This window comes from Simochromis diagramma, unplaced genomic scaffold (assembly GCF_900408965.1).
Source record: "Simochromis diagramma unplaced genomic scaffold, fSimDia1.1 OVJJ01000510.1, whole genome shotgun sequence".
Classification (NCBI taxonomy): Eukaryota; Metazoa; Chordata; class Actinopteri; order Cichliformes; family Cichlidae; genus Simochromis; species Simochromis diagramma.
Window position 1 is genome coordinate 2,916,638 of NW_024387326.1, and position 19,311 is coordinate 2,935,948.

At 39.8% G+C, this 19,311-nt stretch overlaps 3 protein-coding genes across 3 annotated transcripts; 2 read left to right on the forward strand and 1 right to left on the reverse strand.

The window, feature by feature from the left end:
- Positions 1-2,012: 2,012 nt before the first annotated feature.
- bud31 (BUD31 homolog) lies at positions 2,013-6,752 on the reverse strand. Its single transcript, XM_040006087.1, has 4 exons — positions 6,447-6,752; positions 5,875-5,997; positions 4,455-4,621; positions 2,013-2,493 (listed from the first exon to the last, which is right to left on the reverse strand). Exons 1-4 carry the CDS (start codon positions 6,538-6,540, stop codon positions 2,443-2,445), a joined length of 435 nt encoding a protein of 144 aa, XP_039862021.1. The 5' UTR covers positions 6,541-6,752; the 3' UTR covers positions 2,013-2,442.
- A 278-nt stretch (positions 6,753-7,030) lies between these two features.
- On the forward strand, positions 7,031-11,670 carry pdap1b (pdgfa associated protein 1b). Its single transcript, XM_040006086.1, has 6 exons — positions 7,031-7,163; positions 7,430-7,521; positions 8,068-8,172; positions 8,310-8,431; positions 8,713-8,864; positions 10,789-11,670. The coding sequence occupies exons 1-6, from the start codon at positions 7,151-7,153 to the stop codon at positions 10,851-10,853; spliced, it is 549 nt and encodes a 182-aa protein (XP_039862020.1). The 5' UTR covers positions 7,031-7,150; the 3' UTR covers positions 10,854-11,670.
- A 1,581-nt stretch (positions 11,671-13,251) lies between these two features.
- shmt1 (serine hydroxymethyltransferase 1 (soluble)) lies at positions 13,252-19,311 on the forward strand. The gene is made up of 12 exons (XM_040006085.1): positions 13,252-13,459; positions 14,090-14,232; positions 14,337-14,482; positions 14,581-14,696; positions 14,805-14,965; positions 15,743-15,824; positions 15,976-16,188; positions 16,352-16,465; positions 16,557-16,679; positions 17,993-18,109; positions 18,542-18,652; positions 18,741-19,311. The coding sequence occupies exons 2-12, from the start codon at positions 14,140-14,142 to the stop codon at positions 18,911-18,913; spliced, it is 1,449 nt and encodes a 482-aa protein (XP_039862019.1). The 5' UTR covers positions 13,252-13,459; positions 14,090-14,139; the 3' UTR covers positions 18,914-19,311.

The following is a 19,311-nucleotide window of genomic DNA, read 5'->3' on the forward strand; positions in this document are numbered from 1 at the left end:
TCTTTTTAAAACTACATTTCTTCACTTTCACTGATGACTTGACTTTTCATAGATGTCTGTAGAGTTTTAGCAGCAAGCAGCAAATCAGATGATATTGCTTATGAAGGCATTGTGTGGTAGCATGTCTGTTTTGTGCTCAGGTGTGCTCTGTGTGGTCACACTTGTGCTTCTGAAATCACTTTCTTTTGTTCGTGAAATTGAACATGAACTGATGTTATTTCATAATGCCGATTCTCCTCTCATTAAACTTGATTTTGTTAAAGAAAACAGTGGAAATCATCTGCAGTTTTTTAATCACCAAGTTCAAAACTTTTTGATCTTTGCAATGTAAAGAGCAAAATAATAAAGATGGCATTGAGTCACTGCTTAGTGTTTCCTTTGTTAAAGTCTGCATGTAATATCCATCTTTAAATTCAACAGGAAAAACCCAAGTTACAAAATGTTATAGTGTCAGTCACTCCTTATTTCTTTGGAATTTTCTAGAAAAATTGGAAATGGATGCAGTTATTTACTGAAACAGCCAAACATACATTTGTGCTCAGAGCAATTAGTATACTGAATAATTAGATGCTCTGATATGTTATCATTGTATTGAAGTTTTGTAATGACATTTTTTGTACATGTATATGTGGGTTGATATGAAGTCACTTGATTGATTTATAACTTGGTGAACCAAAGAGAATTGTCCATTGATAATAAATTGTGGATAATAAAGTTATTCTAAATAAAAACAAATGTGGGGTGGCTCAAGATTTTTGCACAGTACTGTAGGCTTCTGTTGGAATCTTGCATTTCTTCCTGTATTGTGCTACCAGTGTATCTGTTTATGTCTGTGTACAGGAAAATTATGCCTAAATCTCAAAATTAGGTCTTTCCTTGTGCAAGAGCTCCTTCATGAAAAGGTAGGACTACAACTGGATTTATTTATTTATTTTTAAGTGGGCTGTAAGAATACAGGAACATTAACTTGGCTCTTTTAATAAGCCAGGAGTCAAACAGACAAATACATTAGATCAAATCTACAAATACACTTATTTTAACCCTGTTTTCAAACATCAAAATGAGTAAAGCAAGTAAAATGTGGCACCACTATTATATAAAACATCAACTTACTTACCTCATTTTAATGGACAAATTGTTGTCCATAAAGATATATGGACAAAAGAAGGTACACCTCCCCCTGGTGGGTGTATCTGGTATTTCAAGTGAAAAGTTTTGCATTTGTAATTCAGTTTAAAAATGCATTTAAAAAAGAAAAGTAAGTAAGAAAGCTGTGACATTTAAAAATGATTAATTTTATGAGCCACTTGTGATCCTGAATTCTCAGCAGTTTTTTTCTGTAATTTCTGTGTCACTGTTGGAGTAAATATTTTTTATACATAAATGATCTCCGTACATGAGGGACCTCTGATAAGATGAAAAAGATTGTGTAAGATTGTGTCATATGTTACATGAGCTATATTTCCACTATAATGTGCCCACTATATGACGCCCTAATAGTGACTTCATTACTGGATCACAGTTATTGTTGTTCATGATGTGTATGTGGGTGTATATGCATAATCATAATATGTTTGCTATAGATTATTAATCTGAAGTCGAGACACAGCCTGGCATTTTGAATTATTAAAAGTTCACTGATATAACTGAGGTCTTGATTTAATTTGCAAATCTTCACTTCCATAACTTTTAAAGCTACATGCTTGTGGAGGTTTGCGCCATTGTAGCGATTAAACACATACAAAATATTACATCAATATTTTATACTTAGAACATGCAAATGAAAGGTACCCATCCTCAATTATCCAAATCTTATTTTTATGATTACACACGAATCTTTGAAACCTTCAGCCTTTCAGTGATTTATTTTAACACAACAAACAGAATCAGAACTTCAGATGAAGACTGTTAAAGTCTAGAGTCTATTTGATTGAAAAAAAAACAACAACAAAAAAAAAAAACCCACACAACTCCCCCTCCAACAACAACAAAAAAGCAAAACAAGACAGCAAGACAATCTGAAACACTTTATTTAAAACTGCACTATAACAGTGATGACTCTTTAAAGTGATGACAAATTTAAACACTGCACTTTAAATGAAACAAGCACATTAGAAATGACCGCCATAGTGGCTGTGTCTTGCTGGAATGACCTGACCCAGAAACAACCGGTCTTAAGTTGGTTCTTTTAGAGTTGCAAGCTTTAGCGAGATATTTAAAAAAAGACAAAAACAAAAAAACAACGCAACAGAAAATTAATATACTCAACACGGCCCCTCTTGGTGTATTATCATTTTTCCACTGTTTTTCTCCCCTATAATGGCAACTCAGGGTGATGGATGGGAAAATGACAGATTATTTTACATGAAGGCGACTCCAAAAAGATAATGTTGCTTCAAGGTTCTGACAGAAAAATCATAAGTCCAAAAATACAAGTAAGGGTTAGCCAGAACATCCTCTACATCCACAGTGGGTGCATTCAATGATCCTTCCCTGCAGGGAAAAAAGACACAGCAGAGGTCAGACAGGTATTTATAACTCCAAATTCTTGCTTATTAAAATACATAAACATCATCAAGTCTCCTGACATATCTTTTTTTATTTTAAAGATTTACATAAAGACTACACCTCACAAAAAAAGATGGAGTCAAGTAGGATATTTATCTGGGCTTTTATATTGGTTCAAACATCTTGCACAATATATTCCCATAACTTGTTTTTTGTGTAATTTTCTGTAAAACTAAGCAAAAACGAAACAGATCATAAGCTACTTCTTTCTGTCACAAATGAAAGAAAAACGAGAGGATCATCCTTTCAGCATCTTTTCATACTGGCTATTTTATATACAGTGGCTTGCAAAAGTATTCGGCCCCCTTGAACTTTCCCACATTTTGTCACATTACAGCCACAAGCATGAATCAATTTTATTGGAATTCTACGTGAAAGACCAACACAAAGTGGTGCACACGTGAGAAGTTGAACAAAAATCATACATGATTCCAAACATTTTTTACAAATAAATAACTGCAAAGTGGGGTGTGCGTAATTATTCAGCCCCCTGAGTCAATATTTTGTAGAACCACCTTTTGCTGCAATTACAGATGCCAGTCTTTTAGGGTCTGTCTCTACCAGCTTTGCACATCTAGAGACTGAAATCCTTGCCCATTCTTCTTTGCAAAACAGCTCCAGCTCAGTCAGATTAGATGGACAGCGTTTGTGAACAGCAGTTTTCAGATCTTGCCACAGATTCCCGATTGGATTTAGACACCAGACAGGTCAGGGATAAAGTTATTTAGAAATTTAAAGCAGGCTTAGGCTACAAAAAGATTTCCCAGGCCTTGAACATCCCACGGAGCACTGTTCAAGCAATCATTCAGAAATGGAAGGAGTATGGCACAACTGTAAACCTACCAAGACAAGGCCGTCCACCTAAACTCACAGGCCGAACAAGGAGAGCGCTGATCAGAAATGCAGCCAAGAGGCCCATGGTGACTCTGGACGACCTGCAGAGATCTACAGCTCAGGTGGGGGAATCTGTCCATAGGACAACTATCAGTCGTGCACTGCACAAAGTTGGCCTTTATGGAAGAGTGGCAAGAAGAAAGCCATTGTTAACAGAAAACCATAAGAAGTCCTGTTTGCAGTTTGCCACAAGCCATGTGGGGGACACAGCAAACATGTGGAAGAAGCTGCTCTGGTCAGATGAGACCAAAATGGAACTTTTTGGCCAAAATGCAAAACGCTATGTGTGGCGGAAAACTAACACTGCACATCACTCTGAACACACCATCCCCACTGTCAAATATGGTGGTGGCAGCATCATGCTCTGGGGGTTTTTCTCTTCAGCAGGGACAGGGAAGCTGGTCAGAGTTGATGGGAAGATGGATGGAGCCAAATACAGGGCAAGTCTTGGAAGAAAACCTCTTGGAGTCTGCAAAAGACTTGAGACTGGGGCGGAGGTTCACCTTCCAGCAGGACAACGACCCTAAACATAAAGCCAGGGCAACAATGGAATGATTTAAAACAAAACATATCCATGTGTTAGAATGGCCCAGTCAAAGATATAAATCCAATCGAGAATCTGTGGCAAGATCTGAAAACTGCTGTTCACAAACGCTGTCCATCTATGGTCTTTCACGTGGAATTCCAATAAAATTGATTCATGTTTGTGGCTGTAATGTGACAAAATGTGGAAAAGTTCAAGGGGCTGAATACTTTTGCAAGCTACTGTACATTGAACGTGTTTGCCTGATCAAGAAAATAAGCTCATATTTTCTTCAATTTGACAGTCACGTTTTCAGCTTTCTAGTCTCCTTTTCTGTTTCCTTTTTGTGTTTTCTTCATACAAACACACAATTTCTGTCTAAACAGAAACAAGCTCAAACTGTTGTTTCCTTGGAAACTGTTTGAAAAGATGATTCTAGCAAGAAATGCTAAAATACTGCCAGACTTACAACTTCCAGCTTGCTCTTGGGGACTCTGCAGATGCAGTTGGTTCCAAAGTTGGTGTCTCGTGTTTGGATGCAACGCAGGCAGCACAGGTTCTCGTAGCCCTGCTTCTTCCACTTGGCAATGAGGTTCTTGTCTGCGTAGCCTTCCTTTATACAGTACTCGTATAGCTCTGCAAGGAAGAAACACAGTACAGATTTGATATCTTGTACATTCCAGTACAGGAAATGTTAAGATAAGATACCTTTACCATCTCCCATAGAAGAAACTCGTCCTGGATCAGGCAACTGATGCATCAATAATTAGACATCAACACAAATCAAGACAAACACCCTAAGCAGGCATACACACTTGAATGAATGAATAACAATTAATAATTATCATTTGAAATATTCACCTCAAAAACCACTTCGTTCATTAATCGGTTTAACTAACAGAAGAACAAATGAGTATAGTGGTTAGGCTTACATGAGGGAATCCTGTACCTCCTACCAGAGTTCGTCAATGTACAAATTACCTCGGGGAGAGAGGGTTATTGTTTCAGTGTTTTTTTCCCCCCAGCGTTTTAATGTTATTTAAAAACATTTTCAGCTTTAGCCTTTACTGCATTTCAAAACAAGCTGCTGATGCCATGACATAAGAGTTTCTTCCCAGCCACCAATGCCACGAGTCTCTGGACCAAATGAAGACACTGATGGCTTTTCATAGATGCATTTTCCACATGTATAGTCCGAGTAAGTGCACTATGAATGCGTATACCTAGACCAGGGATCTCAAACTCACAGCCCAGGGGCCACTTTCAGCCTGTATATTGACGTGAAGAAATATAATGCAATTTGGCCCTTGAAATTCCTTTTTTGTTAGGGAGGATTTGTTTGTTGTTGAGTGCAATGTTAAAACAAGTTCTTTAAAAAGCAAAAAATTATTTAATACGAAGGCAAAATGAGCAGAGTACAAACATGTTGAGGGATTGACTGTGAGTGTTTCAGTGAGAGAATTATTTGTAAAGAAAACCATTTTCACTAGCACTCAAAAACTATTGTGTACACTTATGTCTATATTTTATTGTGTTAAATACAAACAAAATATTAGCAGAAGTGCTGTCACGTGTCTGGCCAGAAAGAGAGTGCCAATTTGTTTATTTGGTAGTTTAATAAAAGGCTTCATTTGGAAGTTAGAAAAAAAATTGTGTTTACTTGTGCAGTTTTGTTTTGTTATACAATATCTGAAATTTTAAAAAACAACAACAACAAAACTACATTTTTTGAAGTATTTTGTGGGCGTTTTCTTGTTTGTTTGTTAGGGTTTTTTTGTAATACTTGAAGACTAAAGTGGTCCTCCAAGGAGATGAAAGTGCTAGCAGTGGTCCATAGCTGCCCTAAACACAACCTGTGTAATGGAAACACTTCAGCTGGCTGTGCCCACCTCTACTGATGGCTTTCCTTTTGTAGAATAGGTCATAGATGTATCGACTCCGCTGATGATGCAGCCTGAAAATGGGCCAGAGGGACTCCACCTTTCGCTTCCCCTCGTGCGGCTCAGTTTCAGCTAGAACACAGAACAAGATTCAGGATGGTTAGCTTTGATACCAGGAGCATGACATCACAAGGACTACCTGCCTTGGGGAACTGATACAATGCAATGTATTAATGTGGTGAACCCGCACAGTATTTTGGCACCTGTAAGCAGAAATATGATGGGCCAGGTGAGCTTCCCATTTCTTCCCAGTTACCGGATGTAGCTGATGTGAACAGGAAATCCAGGAAAACCACTGCCCGCGCCCCCACCCCACCTCACCCCAATTTTTTTTTTACTGTGGGTACATCATATAACTCAGGTGAGAGCCAACTTGTGTTTCAAATATAAACATGTACTGAAACTGAATAACCCGAATCCATCAGTGTGGGGAGACCATGCTCTTCACAGTGTCATACACAGGACTCACTTTGCGCATACAGCCCCACGGCCGATCACCCCGAGAAACTTCCCTGGCCTACCTTCTCTCATTTTCTGATCCAGCTCGTCCAAAGTGGGCTCAATGAGCTCCCAGCCGTCTGGGGGAGGCTTTCGACTCCTCTTTACTTTTGGCATTTTGTCTCTGTTTAGCTAAAAATGCAACAAAACACTCTAAGTATTTTCCTGTTTGTCTTACGAGCCCCTCTCAGGCGCGTATATATGACGTCACATGCGGGGGTTGATTAAAAGGCCTTCCGTCTCTCGAACGACGTCATTGCGCGAAACTTAAGATAACCTCTTTATAAAGGCGTTAAGTAACTTCTTAAAACTTGTCTCAGCCTAATAAACTATGCAAGTTCCCCTAAAATACTTATTTCGTACGGTTAAGTATGTTTTACTGTCGGGCCTGGTCTATTGCATCACTTTAGCAGTCTTACAAATTGCCTTACATTTAAGGGCATTATTTAGATTTCTACACTACGATAGCCAATGTTATTTGGAAAAATAACTAACACGTTTCTTGGAATATTTTATGTGTGGTTCATAGCGGCATACGGGCTTACCAAAAAAACCCATGTGTTCACTATTTATGAACCAGCATATCCTTGGACAACTCAAAATATACTGCTCCTTATTGCAACTGTGAGTTTAGCCAGCTGTCAGTTTGTGTCGCTGCCGTCACATTTATGTTTTCTGTCAGTGTTCACTGGTTAGGGACTTTATAGTAAAGACTTCGTTTGTTAAAATGCCAAAAGGAGGTAAGAGTGACTCTAAAAGTTGTTTGAATGGACTGAAATCATTTTTGTATGTTTGTTTGTCCGCTGTTAGCCACCCGATCGACATGTACTGCTGGGGCGGCATTCTAACTCGCATAACTACGCTCTGAATGATGTTTCAGCATTAAGCAGGCCTGTGCCAGCATGTCTATAAACTGCTCAGATTCATCTGATGCCTGTCTGCCCGCTCTTTCTTTCGTGCTCTGTACAAAATGCGATTACATCTGTGTTTTTCGTCGTCCTTCCAGGTAAGAAAGGTGGCCACAAGGGTCGGATGCGGACGTACACCAGCCCCGAAGAGATAGATGCCCAGATGAAGGCAGAAAAGGAGAGGAGAAAGGTTGGTGGAGTGTACACTCAGTCATGTCCCACACAAGTAGACCGGCTGGAGACTACACTTCCCACAATGCAACGCGAAAACAGCTGAAAAGAATAAAACATAGCCGGATACATTTTTGTTAGACACTCCTGATTGAAAGTTATCCTTGTTACGTCAGAGATGTCGAACATAAGGCAAGGGGGCTAGAATCGGTCCAGCAAAGAATCCAGTCCGACCCACTTTTTTCATAGGTTTTCTTATTGAAAAAGAAAAGCCAGTCCCCCCCATAACAACTCATACTGAACCAAAGTGATTAAGTAACAGCTAAACAAGTAAATGACTGAAAAGTTACAGTTTTCACCATCTGCTATAGAACCTTTTTATTTAATGAGCTACCAAAAAAAGGGAGGGGGTTATGCCATTTTACAAAAATATATCATGTAGAGAAATTGAGATGTATTGTTGAAATTGCACTTCTTTTTCTTAAAGTATCTCAGCGATTAGATGATTAGTTAAACATCTTTATTATGTATTATGTAAAAAATAACAGTCATTTATGTATTGTAGCAAGAGCAAGAAGAGCAGGAGCAGGAAGGTGCAGCTCAGAATGACACAGCAGAGGAGAAGCTACCAGGTTCTGGATCAGAGGACAGCGATGATGAAGATTCCCAGGTACTGCCACAGCTTTTCCATCATGTACATAAAGGCCAATGTGTTATTTAATGTGCACACTTAAAGCACTTCTTATGATCTCAATATGTGGTTAGTGTTTGGCTTGCACTGTATGAGATGTTGGTGTTTGTCTGCAGAGGAGGAGAGCCGGTGTCGAGGGATTGATAGAAATTGAGAACCCCAACAGAGTGGCTCAGAAGTCCAAGAAGGTGACGCAGATTGAGCTGGAAGAGCCCCGGCAATTGTCAAGGAGAGAGAGGTGTGTGTCATCAGCCTGTCACCTTGTATTAGTGCCAATAGGGGACTTTACTTGAAAGTATAGTATTAAATGAAACCTTTTCAATGAGCTTATGAGATTTGGACTTTTGTGGATTATGAACCTGAAGCGCAAATTGTTAACAGTTTGAGAAAAAGCTGTTTGGTACACACAAATCTAATCTGAGGTGACTATGTGTCATAAAGGCTTTTTGTGTGTAGAACATTACAGGAAAACTGAACTCCTGTCATTCCTCTAACCTTGAAACATGTTCTTCTGCACAGAGAAGAGATCGAGAAGCAGAAGGCCAAGGAGCGTTACATGAAGATGCACTTGGCCGGCAAGACAGACCAGGCCAAAGCTGACCTCGCTCGCCTCGCCATCATTAGAAAACAGAGAGAGGATGCGGCAAGAAAGAAAGAAGAGGAGAAAAAAGGTAAGTACCTCAGCTGTGCAGGCATTTCATAAGTGGTTATTTAACAGCACAGACTGAATTAAACACCAGGTGGTAAATGTTGAGTTTCCTGTGAGGAAAACTGGCAATGAAAGTGAATTCTTTACATTTATTTTCGGAAAAACTGCACTGTTATTGGCACACCTTACACCCTATTACTTTTTTTTAGTGTTCAGCATTCTTTTTGATGATATCTTAAGGGCAGCTGGAGGAGTGAAAATACATACTATTTTTAATAGTATACAGTATGTATTATATATTTATTATTGTAACAGGTTTAGTTTACAATATTACATATTAAAAGGTGCTTAGGGTTAGATAAAAGCACTAATTTATTGTGTGTGATTGTAGACGGCCGTTTAAAAATGGAAAGGTGCTATGGGAGTACCAGTCCACTTTCTGTTACCTCCGAACTTGTTTTATGATGTTTTTACTCATCTTATCTCCAGTTTTCAGTTAGTAATAAATAAGTTACTTTCCTCACTGACTTTCAGCAAGGAGAGGCTCTTACAATAAAGTGTTTTTTATGTTTACTAAATCAATTAAAATAATTTACCTAAAACCTTGTTTTTCTAATTCAATACTCAATGGCAGTCATACAACATAACAATATATGTCTTACAGTTTAAAGTGGTGATAAGACTTAGTTGAGGGACAAATCACTGTCCTGTACAAAACCTGAATTAGTGCCCCTGCCTTATTTTGCAAGTGCTAGATGTCCCACTTCTTTCCCATTAGCTCATATTTGTTTTTCTTGTGTCTTATACCAAGTGGAGGGCAAGCACGATTACTCTGCACTTTTCCTGAGGAGTTGCAGCAATGGTCAAAGTGTTATTATTGGTGTTACAAAGCCAGATTGTCACAGTTATGGCAGTATTGTAATTGATGTTTGCCATACTTGTATCTCCCGGCATTGATCTGTTACGCTTGTTTTCAGTTCCACTCCTTTAGAATAGCTTTGAATGATTCCCATTTCAAAAATAATCCATATTTCTCATACTAGTCTTTGGTTGAGCATTTTGGTATGTCCTTTGTCTGCAATAGGCTGTTTTAGTGTCTCCTCCTTTAAGACAAACCTTTCTCTTGATTGGCTGTCCCGCCCAACCAGCAGGCTTGAAACATCAGGTGGGCGAGGCTTCTGTGTTCATGCCAGAGCCATCTTCCTGAAATGATTATGTTCAGGATCTCTGCTCTAATTAATGTCATACAGAGCCAACAGTAGAAAAAAAACCTGTCTGACACTGAGTGTTTGGAGCAGTTTGAAGCCTGAACTTTTTTTTTTTTGTACCGTTGACCTTGATAACATGAGTGTCCACAGTTGATACAAAAGTCAGAAAGAGCATATTAGGTGTACTTTAATAAACTTGTTAGTGTTGATAAATATCTCTTGTCCTGTACAGTGTGTGCATGTATTTCTGTGTGAAAGAAGTCTCCTGTTGACTCTGAGTAAAAAAACAAACAAAAAAAAAACAGCACTTGTTTACACTGGCAGAACACAAAACACAGTTGAAGCTTATTACATTTTGTCACATCCTTGTGCTAACAATATACTCACTTATTGCTGTCAAACAGACCTTTGACAATAATACCCAGTTGTTGCCATGTGTAGATACATTTCTGATAGTCAGGTCAGGCTGTGACTTGAGTCATGCACACTGAAGTTCAGAATTAAATTAAGAAAGCTGACAAAGTACTTAATCCTGCTTAGTCCACTCCAAAAAATTGTGATTCATGTGACTGATTTCCTGCTCTGAGATGGTCTATTAAGCATGTAATGATGTCTAGTCTGATTCCAGAAATGTATTGACACAATCCCAGCATTTGCAGTAGTCGTGGATTAGTAGTTAATCAATCCTAGGTCCACTACAACAACTGGTTGTTTTCATCTTGAATTTTCTCTTTGCAGCAAAAGAAGCGGCGGCGGCGGCAGCAGCAGCAGCTAGAGGAATAAACTCCCTATCTCTCAAATGATGCACAGTATCCGAAGCGTTTTCACTTGCGCATGGACTGAGGCAATATATCTTTGACTATTTTTAAAGGAAGATCTATGAAGAATATTTGATATTTACTGTAACGTGTGACCGTCGGAGGAGACACCAGTGAAGAGGGGTTGTGTATATTTTGGCGTGGGAATAACGGCCTCGTTCCTTCCAGGAAGTAAAGCTACAATTGAAATCAAATTCACGTACATTGGGATGAACCCCTCGATATTGAACATGGTAAACTCATCATTGTACAAGTTCAACTTTCCTAACTGAGCTTTGCCACTCTTTTTTGTTTGGGTTTTTTTTTTTTTTTGGGGGGGGGGGACACTTACATTGTATATAACTGACTCATGAAAATATTTCAGATTAATAAGATGAACCAGTGAAATGTGTCTGTTCATTTATTTGCTTCTTTACCGGAATGTCCTGGTGTAGAGGAGACTTTTGTAACTTCAGGTGCAAGAGTCCACATCTGGGTCCGCTGATATGGAAGTCAGCTGGTATTTACTTTGTGGAGTCTGCCGATTCACTGCAGGTTTAGACAGCATTCGTTAGGTAGATTTAAAAAACCAAATAGTTATCAGTTAATGTAACTGATAAATTAAAATGAGTAAAATATGGCTTTGGAAGTGTGGTAGTCATTGGTATAATGCATGGAAGCATTACCTGCAACCCAATAATTAGGAGCATTTAAATAAAGATTTGACCGGTGTCCCAGATGCCACATTCATTCTATGACATGAAAAAGCTCATGGCACGATGGGTTCAGTGCATGTATTACAAATTAAAGTTTTACTCTAACACTTTGTTGCTATCAAATTATGTTTATTACAATAAATTAACTTGCACACAAATAGTCTCAGATAAAGAAACCATTCATCCTATCAACCTAAATTTGACTCACATGAAAAACTAAGTCCACCCTTACCCTCTTAATTCTGTTAGAAACAGTAAGTAGCGGCAAGTTCTGCTAATCAAATGAACTTGATAAACTGATCATCAGTCAGTGTGGCCACCTCCATAAAAACAGAGGTTTTGTCAGTTTGCTGGGCTGTGTGTATGTTAACACAAACAGGAAAGACCTCAGCACTGATCTCAGAGGAGGAATTGTTGTTGTACATTAATCTGGGAGCATTATAAGGTCATTTCTAAACAATTTGAAGTCTGTCATGCTGCAGTAAGAAAGGTCATTCAAGAGTTAAGAAGTGGGCCCACACAAATTCCACCACAATGATGTGAGAGACTGATAAAGACGCACAAAAGTCAAATAACATTTTACAAGCTTCAGTCAAACCACAGATGCAAAACTAGAAAAATACAGAACTGCATTTAAATACACACGAGAAGATGCATCAATGAAAATATAATGTATTTCTTTGGGAGTTATACATTTATAATGAACTGAAATGACTGAAGCTATTAATCACATTTATCTATCCTTTGATCTTAACTGTGGACGATTTAATATGTAATTAATGTGATTTCTGTTAGACGTGTGTTTGTGGTGGCACCAACAGTCCAAAGTTAGATATGAGAAGTGCTACTTTACAGCTGTTCTTCATCATGGTATGCATAGATATACTCTCACTGGCCACTTCATTGGGTACATCTTTTTAGGTGCTCATTAACTTCAAATATCTAATCAGCCAATCACTTGGCAGCAAATCAGTGCTTTTGGGAATGCACTGATTTGGTGATTTGAATTACATCAAAATGGGATAGAAAGGTGACTTAAGTGACTCAATGTGGCATCATTGTTGGTGTCAAACATGCTGGCCTGAATATTTCAGAAACTGCTGATCTGCTGGGATTCTTCCACATAACCATCTTAAGGGTTTACAGACACCGGTCTATGTGAGGGACTGAGGAGTAAGGCACAAGGACAAAAGTAATGTTTGTTTTAACTGAATATAAAATTGTACATTAAAAATCCAGAAAAGCAGCTACTAAACATGGCCAATGTGAGGTAAGTAAAAAACAACAACAACCCACAACCCCTCCTATTATTAATGACTACATTTACAAGAAATAAAATTCTTTGCAAAGTTTTCCAATGCAATGTCTCCTGCTTTCAGTCCACCGTAAGATTCCTACGGTGGAAGGGGGTTAGCTGAACTGCTGCTCACTGGATATTTTCCCCTTTTCAGATCATTCTCTGTAAACTCTACATATGTTTGTGTGGGAATATCACAGCAAATCCTCAGAATAGACATTTAAATCACCTTTCTTCTCCATGCTGATGGTTACTTTGAACCTGATCTACATATCTAGAGATGCAGATGAGCTGTCATGTGATTGGCTGATTAGATTTTTTAGTTAATGAGCATGCTAATAAGTGTGCCTAATAATGTGTCCGGTGAGCTGATCTCCATTTTTCCTCACAGTCGTCTTCATGTCTGTGCCCGTAGCACAGGGTGGCAGTAAAGAATGTAGCACGCAGGATAAAAAGCAAACGAAGAAGAAGCGATGCGCTGATTGGTGGGAAGTTTGGCGGACTTTACCCTCCGCTGAGAAGCAGATATTACTGTGGGCGCTCAGGGGCTCGAACTTCAGCTCAGTGTACGGCTGACAGCGCGGGAGTCTCCACAGACGGTGAGCTGGTTAAAGTTTCACACACAGAGGACGGTAATGTTAATGCGAGCAGGGAGAAAATATGTGGAGAAGTAAATGTGTTTTGCACTTTAACCTTCGTTAAAGCAGATTAGCTCTGCAGGTAGAAGTTTTCACGTTTTGTGTTTTTTAAACTTGGTGATGTGTTCAGGGGTCCTCTCAGTTCAGGTTTAGCCAGCGTGTGCACTGAACAGCTGTTGCTGTCTTTCTGGGTCAGTCAGGAGATGGTAAGAGTAATGAGAAGCATGCGCTGCACAGATGCATGACTGTCATGAGGAGAGACAGTCTGATAAAGATCTGGCAGCTGTGCATTTCATGGAGCAGTGAGCTTGTTATCTGGGTTACAAAATAACCAGTGATGCGGCTTATTGTGTAGTTCAGTGACCTTTTTTGGGCTGTGCTATGGTTCAAAGTTTAGCCTTATCACTATAATACTGTAGCAGGGGTGGTGTGCTGCTGCATATTCACTCTTTGTCAGAGGCTTTGTGCTGCAATAATGGAGCATCTGTAGGGCCAGTTTGTCAGCAGCGCTGTCTGCATGCTGTATCATCACACACAGGTGTTCATTTCTTTCAAATTGATATTGTTTTTGTTTTTATGTCTGTGTAAAAGTCTCATCTTTTAGATTTCCACTTTGTGAGACCAAGAAAAAAACAGCAATCATGTCTTTATCTAACGCCCATCATATAAGCAAAGAAGAATGGGAATCGCACAACAAGATGCTGCTGGAGCCGCTGGCAGTCAACGACTCAGAGGTTTGTGTTTAGTGGAGGTAAAACATCAAATTACCTAATAAACGTGTACCTAATAATGGGCCTTTGAGAGTTCCCACCTAACAGAAGTGTGTGTGTGTATTCAGGTGTTCTCCATTATTAAAAAAGAGAAGCACAGGCAGACGTACGGTTTGGAGCTGATAGCATCTGAGAACTTTGCCAGCAGAGCTGTTCTTGAAGCGCTGGGTTCCTGTATGAACAACAAATACTCCGAGGGCTATCCTGGCCAGAGGTACAATCTAGTTAAAATCCCAACTGGCTCAATCTCATTAGTGTGGCATTAACATTATGAACATTATTTGTAATGGTGAGCATGATTCATGTGTACAGGTACTACGGTGGTACGGAGCATATCGATGAGCTAGAAAGACTTTGTCAGAAGAGAGCACTGGAGGCCTACAGTCTGGACTCGGAGAAATGGGGTGTCAACGTTCAGCCATACTCGGGTATCAAATATGGATTCATTTAAATCTGAGTCTGACTACACCCGTTGGCATGCAACATCTGCCGTGCTCCTGTCACTTACTGTCATACCGTTTGTGCTTCTCTGTAAGGGTCACCTGCAAACTTCGCTGTCTACACGGCTGTTGTGGAGCCCCACGGCAGGATCATGGGGCTGGATCTTCCAGATGGAGGTCACCTGACGCACGGCTTCATGACTGAGAAGAAAAAAATCTCGGCAACCTCAATCTTCTTTGAGTCCATGCCATACAAGGTATGTATGCGCACGTATGGTCGGGAACCAAAAGGCTCTGTCGGATATGGGAACAAATTTCTCAAAGATGCGATGTGCTCTGGTATTTCCTCACGACAGCTGGGACAAATCACAGAATCAAGGCGGTTATTTGAGTTACTGGTCCCTTCCTATCAGCTCAAAGCAGTTTGGCCATTCTTCTCTGACAGTGACAGGGCTTTTTCATCAGAGAACTGCCGCTCACTCAGCAGTTTCTGAAACACTCAGACCAACAATCATACCACATTAAAAGTCACTTAAAACATCTTTTTGTCCCCATTCTAATGCTCAATCTGAACTTCAGCATGTCGCGCTGATCATGTCTACATACTTAAATTCATTCAATTAAAGTCATAAGATCGGCTGACTAGATATTGCTGTTTAAGGTGGTGTATAAGGTCAAAGATAAGATTTTTGGAAACAAAAGTGAGCACTAGAAATCACCTCGTGGTGGGAGCACACCATCTGTAACACCAGTGAGTACTTCCGACTCAATGAACTACACTTCTGTGAAGTTTGACTGAATCTCCCACGGGTTGTGATGCCATCCATGCTGAAAAAAAAATATCGTCAGATTCATTAAAATTGACCAGTATCTGCTGTGGCTGTCTACGTTTGTAAATGTGGGCAAAATCAAAACAACTGATTTCACTTTGGTTCAAGTTTTATCCAAAGTCCAACTATGTGGTGTTGTCCTCATCTTGTGTATAGCAGGTGTTATATTTTGGTTATGATGTGGTCTGCTGCTTCTCTGTCCAGGTCCATCCAGAGACTGGCTACATCGACTACGACAGGCTGCAGGAAAATGCACGACTCTTCCACCCTAAACTCATCATCGCAGGTAGCTCATCCCTCCTATGTTTTTATCTTTTTACTTTTATGCATCAGTGAGCAGTGACTGGGAACTTTAAATCTGAGGGTATTTGTCGGGAGAAGAAAAGCAAATCTCTACACTTTGTCTTTTTTTTTGTCTTTTTTTTTGTCTTTCTCAGGAACAAGCTGCTATTCTCGCAACCTTGACTATGCCCGCTTGAAGCAGATTGCTAATGAGAACGGTGCCTATCTGATGGGAGACATGGCTCACATAAGTGGATTAGTGGCTGCCGGAGTGGTGCCCTCACCCTTTGAGCATTGTGACATTGTTACCACGACGACACACAAGACACTGCGTGGCTGCCGTGCTGGGCTTATTTTCTACAGAAAAGGTATAAAAGGGACCTGAAGCTTTTGCCAAAAACAGCTAAGACAACACTGAACTTTTTCTCCCTTTGTCTTGTTGTAAATCTGCTCTTCCCCACACTGATATCTGTGAATTCACTATTTTTATTTGACCTTCTCCTCTTTCTCGTCTTCACTCCATCTCTTCAGGAGTGCGGAATGTGGATGCCAAAGGAAAAGAGACTCTGTACAACTTGGAGTCGTTGATTAACCAGGCCGTGTTTCCCGGACTGCAGGGAGGACCGCACAACCACGCCATCGCAGGTCATCATTTTCTTCCACTTTCGCTTTTTACTCATTTTCATGTCTCTCACTGGGCTCATGTTTTGTTTGTTTCTTTTCCTACAAATGGCAGGTGTTGCTGTAGCTCTGAAGCAAGCCATGACACCAGAGTTCAAGGCCTATCAATTGCAGGTTCTCGCTAACTGCAGGGCTCTATCCAGCGCTCTTATTGACCATGGCTACAAGATTGTCACCGGTAAGTACTGCAGAGCACCATAATAAACAAGTGGAAGAGAAAACTGCCATGACAGCCAGCTGAAAATACACTGAGTGGGAGAAGAGCAATCAACATGGATGCAAAAAGTATAACTAAGCCCCTTTACTTTTTATTTTTTCATTCTTCAGAGTAAAAGAGGCTTGAAGTTTCCAATCCCGCAATAACTTGACCATCCATCCCTGCTCAATCTTATTTGATTGATGTCATATGTGAACATGAGACATGGTGCATGCGATGCTTTATAAAGCCTCCCTTATATATAGTTCAAAAGAGAGGGTTGTTTATAAATTTCAGAAGGCCAGCATGTTCATGTGTGTTTGCGTGGCAGTAAAGATCCTGTGAATGTTTCGGAGGATGTCGAGGACTGGGAACGCCATGGATGCCCAAGAACGAGTGTTCGAAAACAAATCAAATGAAGGCGTCAGAATGATTGCAGCAATGTGTCCACCAACAAAGAGACTGTTAGGGAAATCTTTGCACAACATGAAGGACATTCATGCAAAGGTTATCCCATGGTTGGGATAAACTCGTGAAACAAATTGAAGCAAATCCGGTGTGTTTATTTTTTGGGAAGATATGTTCATGAGACTTATCTGGAGAAGGTTGGACATCACCTGGGTTGCTGAGGATGAAAGAGTTCAAGTTCAAGGCTGTGTTAATGGTTTTCTTTGACATTAAGAGCATAATTATGGATTAGAGGATGGGGTTCTAGAGGAATTAACAAAAGGGATTGAACCAAAACTCTATTATAAATGGGTTCTTGAACATTTTCATCTAAGGGTGAAGAAAAAGAGGCTACAACTGTTGGAAAATGGTTCCCTCTTTCATCAGGACCCACACTGCTCTCTCTGAAAGGTTCTTTGGTCCACACCACACTCTGTATTTGCCTGATCTTGCACCATGTGACTTTCTTTTCCCTAAAATTGGATCTGCTCTCAAAAGAACTGATTTTTGAGTCTTTTTCAGAAGAAGAAAACGATAGCTTTTGAGATGCTTAATGAAAGATCTGCTGCACTGCTTTGATTGGAAGACGAGAGTGCAGCAGCGTGTAGGTGCAAAGGGGGAAAATATCGATTCATTAAAATTGAATTACAGCATCAGCCTTATATGGTCATTGACTTAACTGATGATCCTGAGCCTGAGTGAGCCTGAATGATTGATCATCTCTCTGTGATGGAGTAGCCTGCCCAGAGTGTAGCGCTCCACTATCTCAGTGGGGTTAAAAAGGTGGATGGATGATTTGTAGCTTCATGCTCATCTAATGTTCCTTTTTGTAATCTCTTAATGTGCAGGCGGCTCTGACAACCATCTGATCCTGCTGGACCTGCGCAGCAAGGGAACCGATGGAGGACGAGCTGAGAAGGTCCTGGAAGCATGTGCCATTGCTTGTAATAAAAACACCTGTCCAGGTAGTGTGTGTGTGTGTGTGTGTGTGTCATTAAGGCAAAGTAGTTTTCCATACATGAGTATGGCAAGTAAGGAACATTTCATATTTAAGATGAGATAAGAAGAACTTTATTTATCCTGAGGGAAATTCTTTTGTCATAAACATGCTCAATGCAGCAAGAGAAGCAGAGGAATAAGGCAAGTTTATTTATATAGCACAATTCAACAACAAGGTGATTCAAAGTGCTTTACACAGAAATTAAAAAACAAAAACAATAAAGCATGATTTAAAATTGATTAAAAAAACAGTAGATAAAATCAGTAGTTAAAATGTAAGTTAAGTGAAATTTAAAGATGTACAATAAGATTTTTTCTTAAGTAGATAGATCCCATTTTTTGCTTGCTTGATGTCTCTGCAAAGTCCCATTCTTAGTTTTTCTCGCACATCTTTGTAGGAGATAAAAGTGCTTTGCGACCTAGCGGCCTGAGGTTCGGCTCGCCGGCTCTTACCTCCAGAGGCTTGGTGGAGAATGACTTCAGGAAAGTGGCTGAGTTCATTCACAGAGGTAATTTATTTCTTTAAAGGAGGAATTGGTGTAAAAAGATTTCTCACAAACAAAATGTAAATAACCCATGCTTTCCATTCTTCCGCAGGCATTGAACTGACTGTGGAGGTGCAGAAAAGTCTGGATCCCAAAGCCACTCTGAAGGAGTTTGTTCAGGCATTATCCCAGGGAGAGAAGTTCCAGCAGCGGGTAGCGGAGATCAGGGCTGAGGTGGAGGCTTTCGCCGGACAATTCCCAATGCCGGGTCTACCCGAGCTGTAGAGCGCAGTTCAGACTCTAAATGCAGCTGAACGGATGATTCAAGAAGATTAGTACGAAGGCATATGATGCTGGGTTTTTGTTTTTCCTTCATTTTGACTGTCGACTCACAGTTCGCATGGATAGACACGATTTCTGTTCAAACAGATTTAATAACCATCGAATTATTCTGTGTTGTTACTGAGCCTTTCCCAGTTTTACGTGTTTTCTATTTAGCTTCATGGTCGGGTGTTACAATCATATTTAAGCTTTGAGCTCATCAGAAATCTCACTTTCATCTTTATTAAGGTTACACTTCAGAGGTTTTGTAGCAAACTACCACATTTTCAGTATATAGTATCGTAAGTACAACTTTGAAAATAAAATAATTACATTCTGAATAAACTAAGAATGAACGAAAC

What these genes read in the sequence shown, in the direction of transcription:
- bud31 (XM_040006087.1), bottom strand. Translation starts at nt 6,540, where the DNA reads ATGCCAAAAGTAAAGAGGAGTCGAAAGCCTCCCCCAGACGGCTGGGAG. An exon ending in AAGGAAAGCCATCAGTAGAG is followed by an intron (nt 4,622 to 5,874) that starts GTGGGCACAGCC and finishes TCTTCCTTGCAG; the next exon opens with AGCTATACGAGTACTGTATA. An exon ending in CCAAGAGCAAGCTGGAAGTT is followed by an intron (nt 2,494 to 4,454) that starts GTAAGTCTGGCA and finishes TTTTCCCTGCAG; the next exon opens with GGAAGGATCATTGAATGCAC.
- pdap1b (XM_040006086.1), top strand. An exon ending in CAGAAAAGGAGAGGAGAAAG is followed by an intron (nt 7,522 to 8,067) that starts GTTGGTGGAGTG and finishes TATGTATTGTAG; the next exon opens with CAAGAGCAAGAAGAGCAGGA. An exon ending in CAATTGTCAAGGAGAGAGAG is followed by an intron (nt 8,432 to 8,712) that starts GTGTGTGTCATC and finishes TCTTCTGCACAG; the next exon opens with AGAAGAGATCGAGAAGCAGA.
- shmt1 (XM_040006085.1), top strand. Translation starts at nt 14,140, where the DNA reads ATGTCTTTATCTAACGCCCATCATATAAGCAAAGAAGAATGGGAATCG. An exon ending in GCACAACCACGCCATCGCAG is followed by an intron (nt 16,466 to 16,556) that starts GTCATCATTTTC and finishes TACAAATGGCAG; the next exon opens with GTGTTGCTGTAGCTCTGAAG. An exon ending in TGGCTACAAGATTGTCACCG is followed by an intron (nt 16,680 to 17,992) that starts GTAAGTACTGCA and finishes CTTAATGTGCAG; the next exon opens with GCGGCTCTGACAACCATCTG.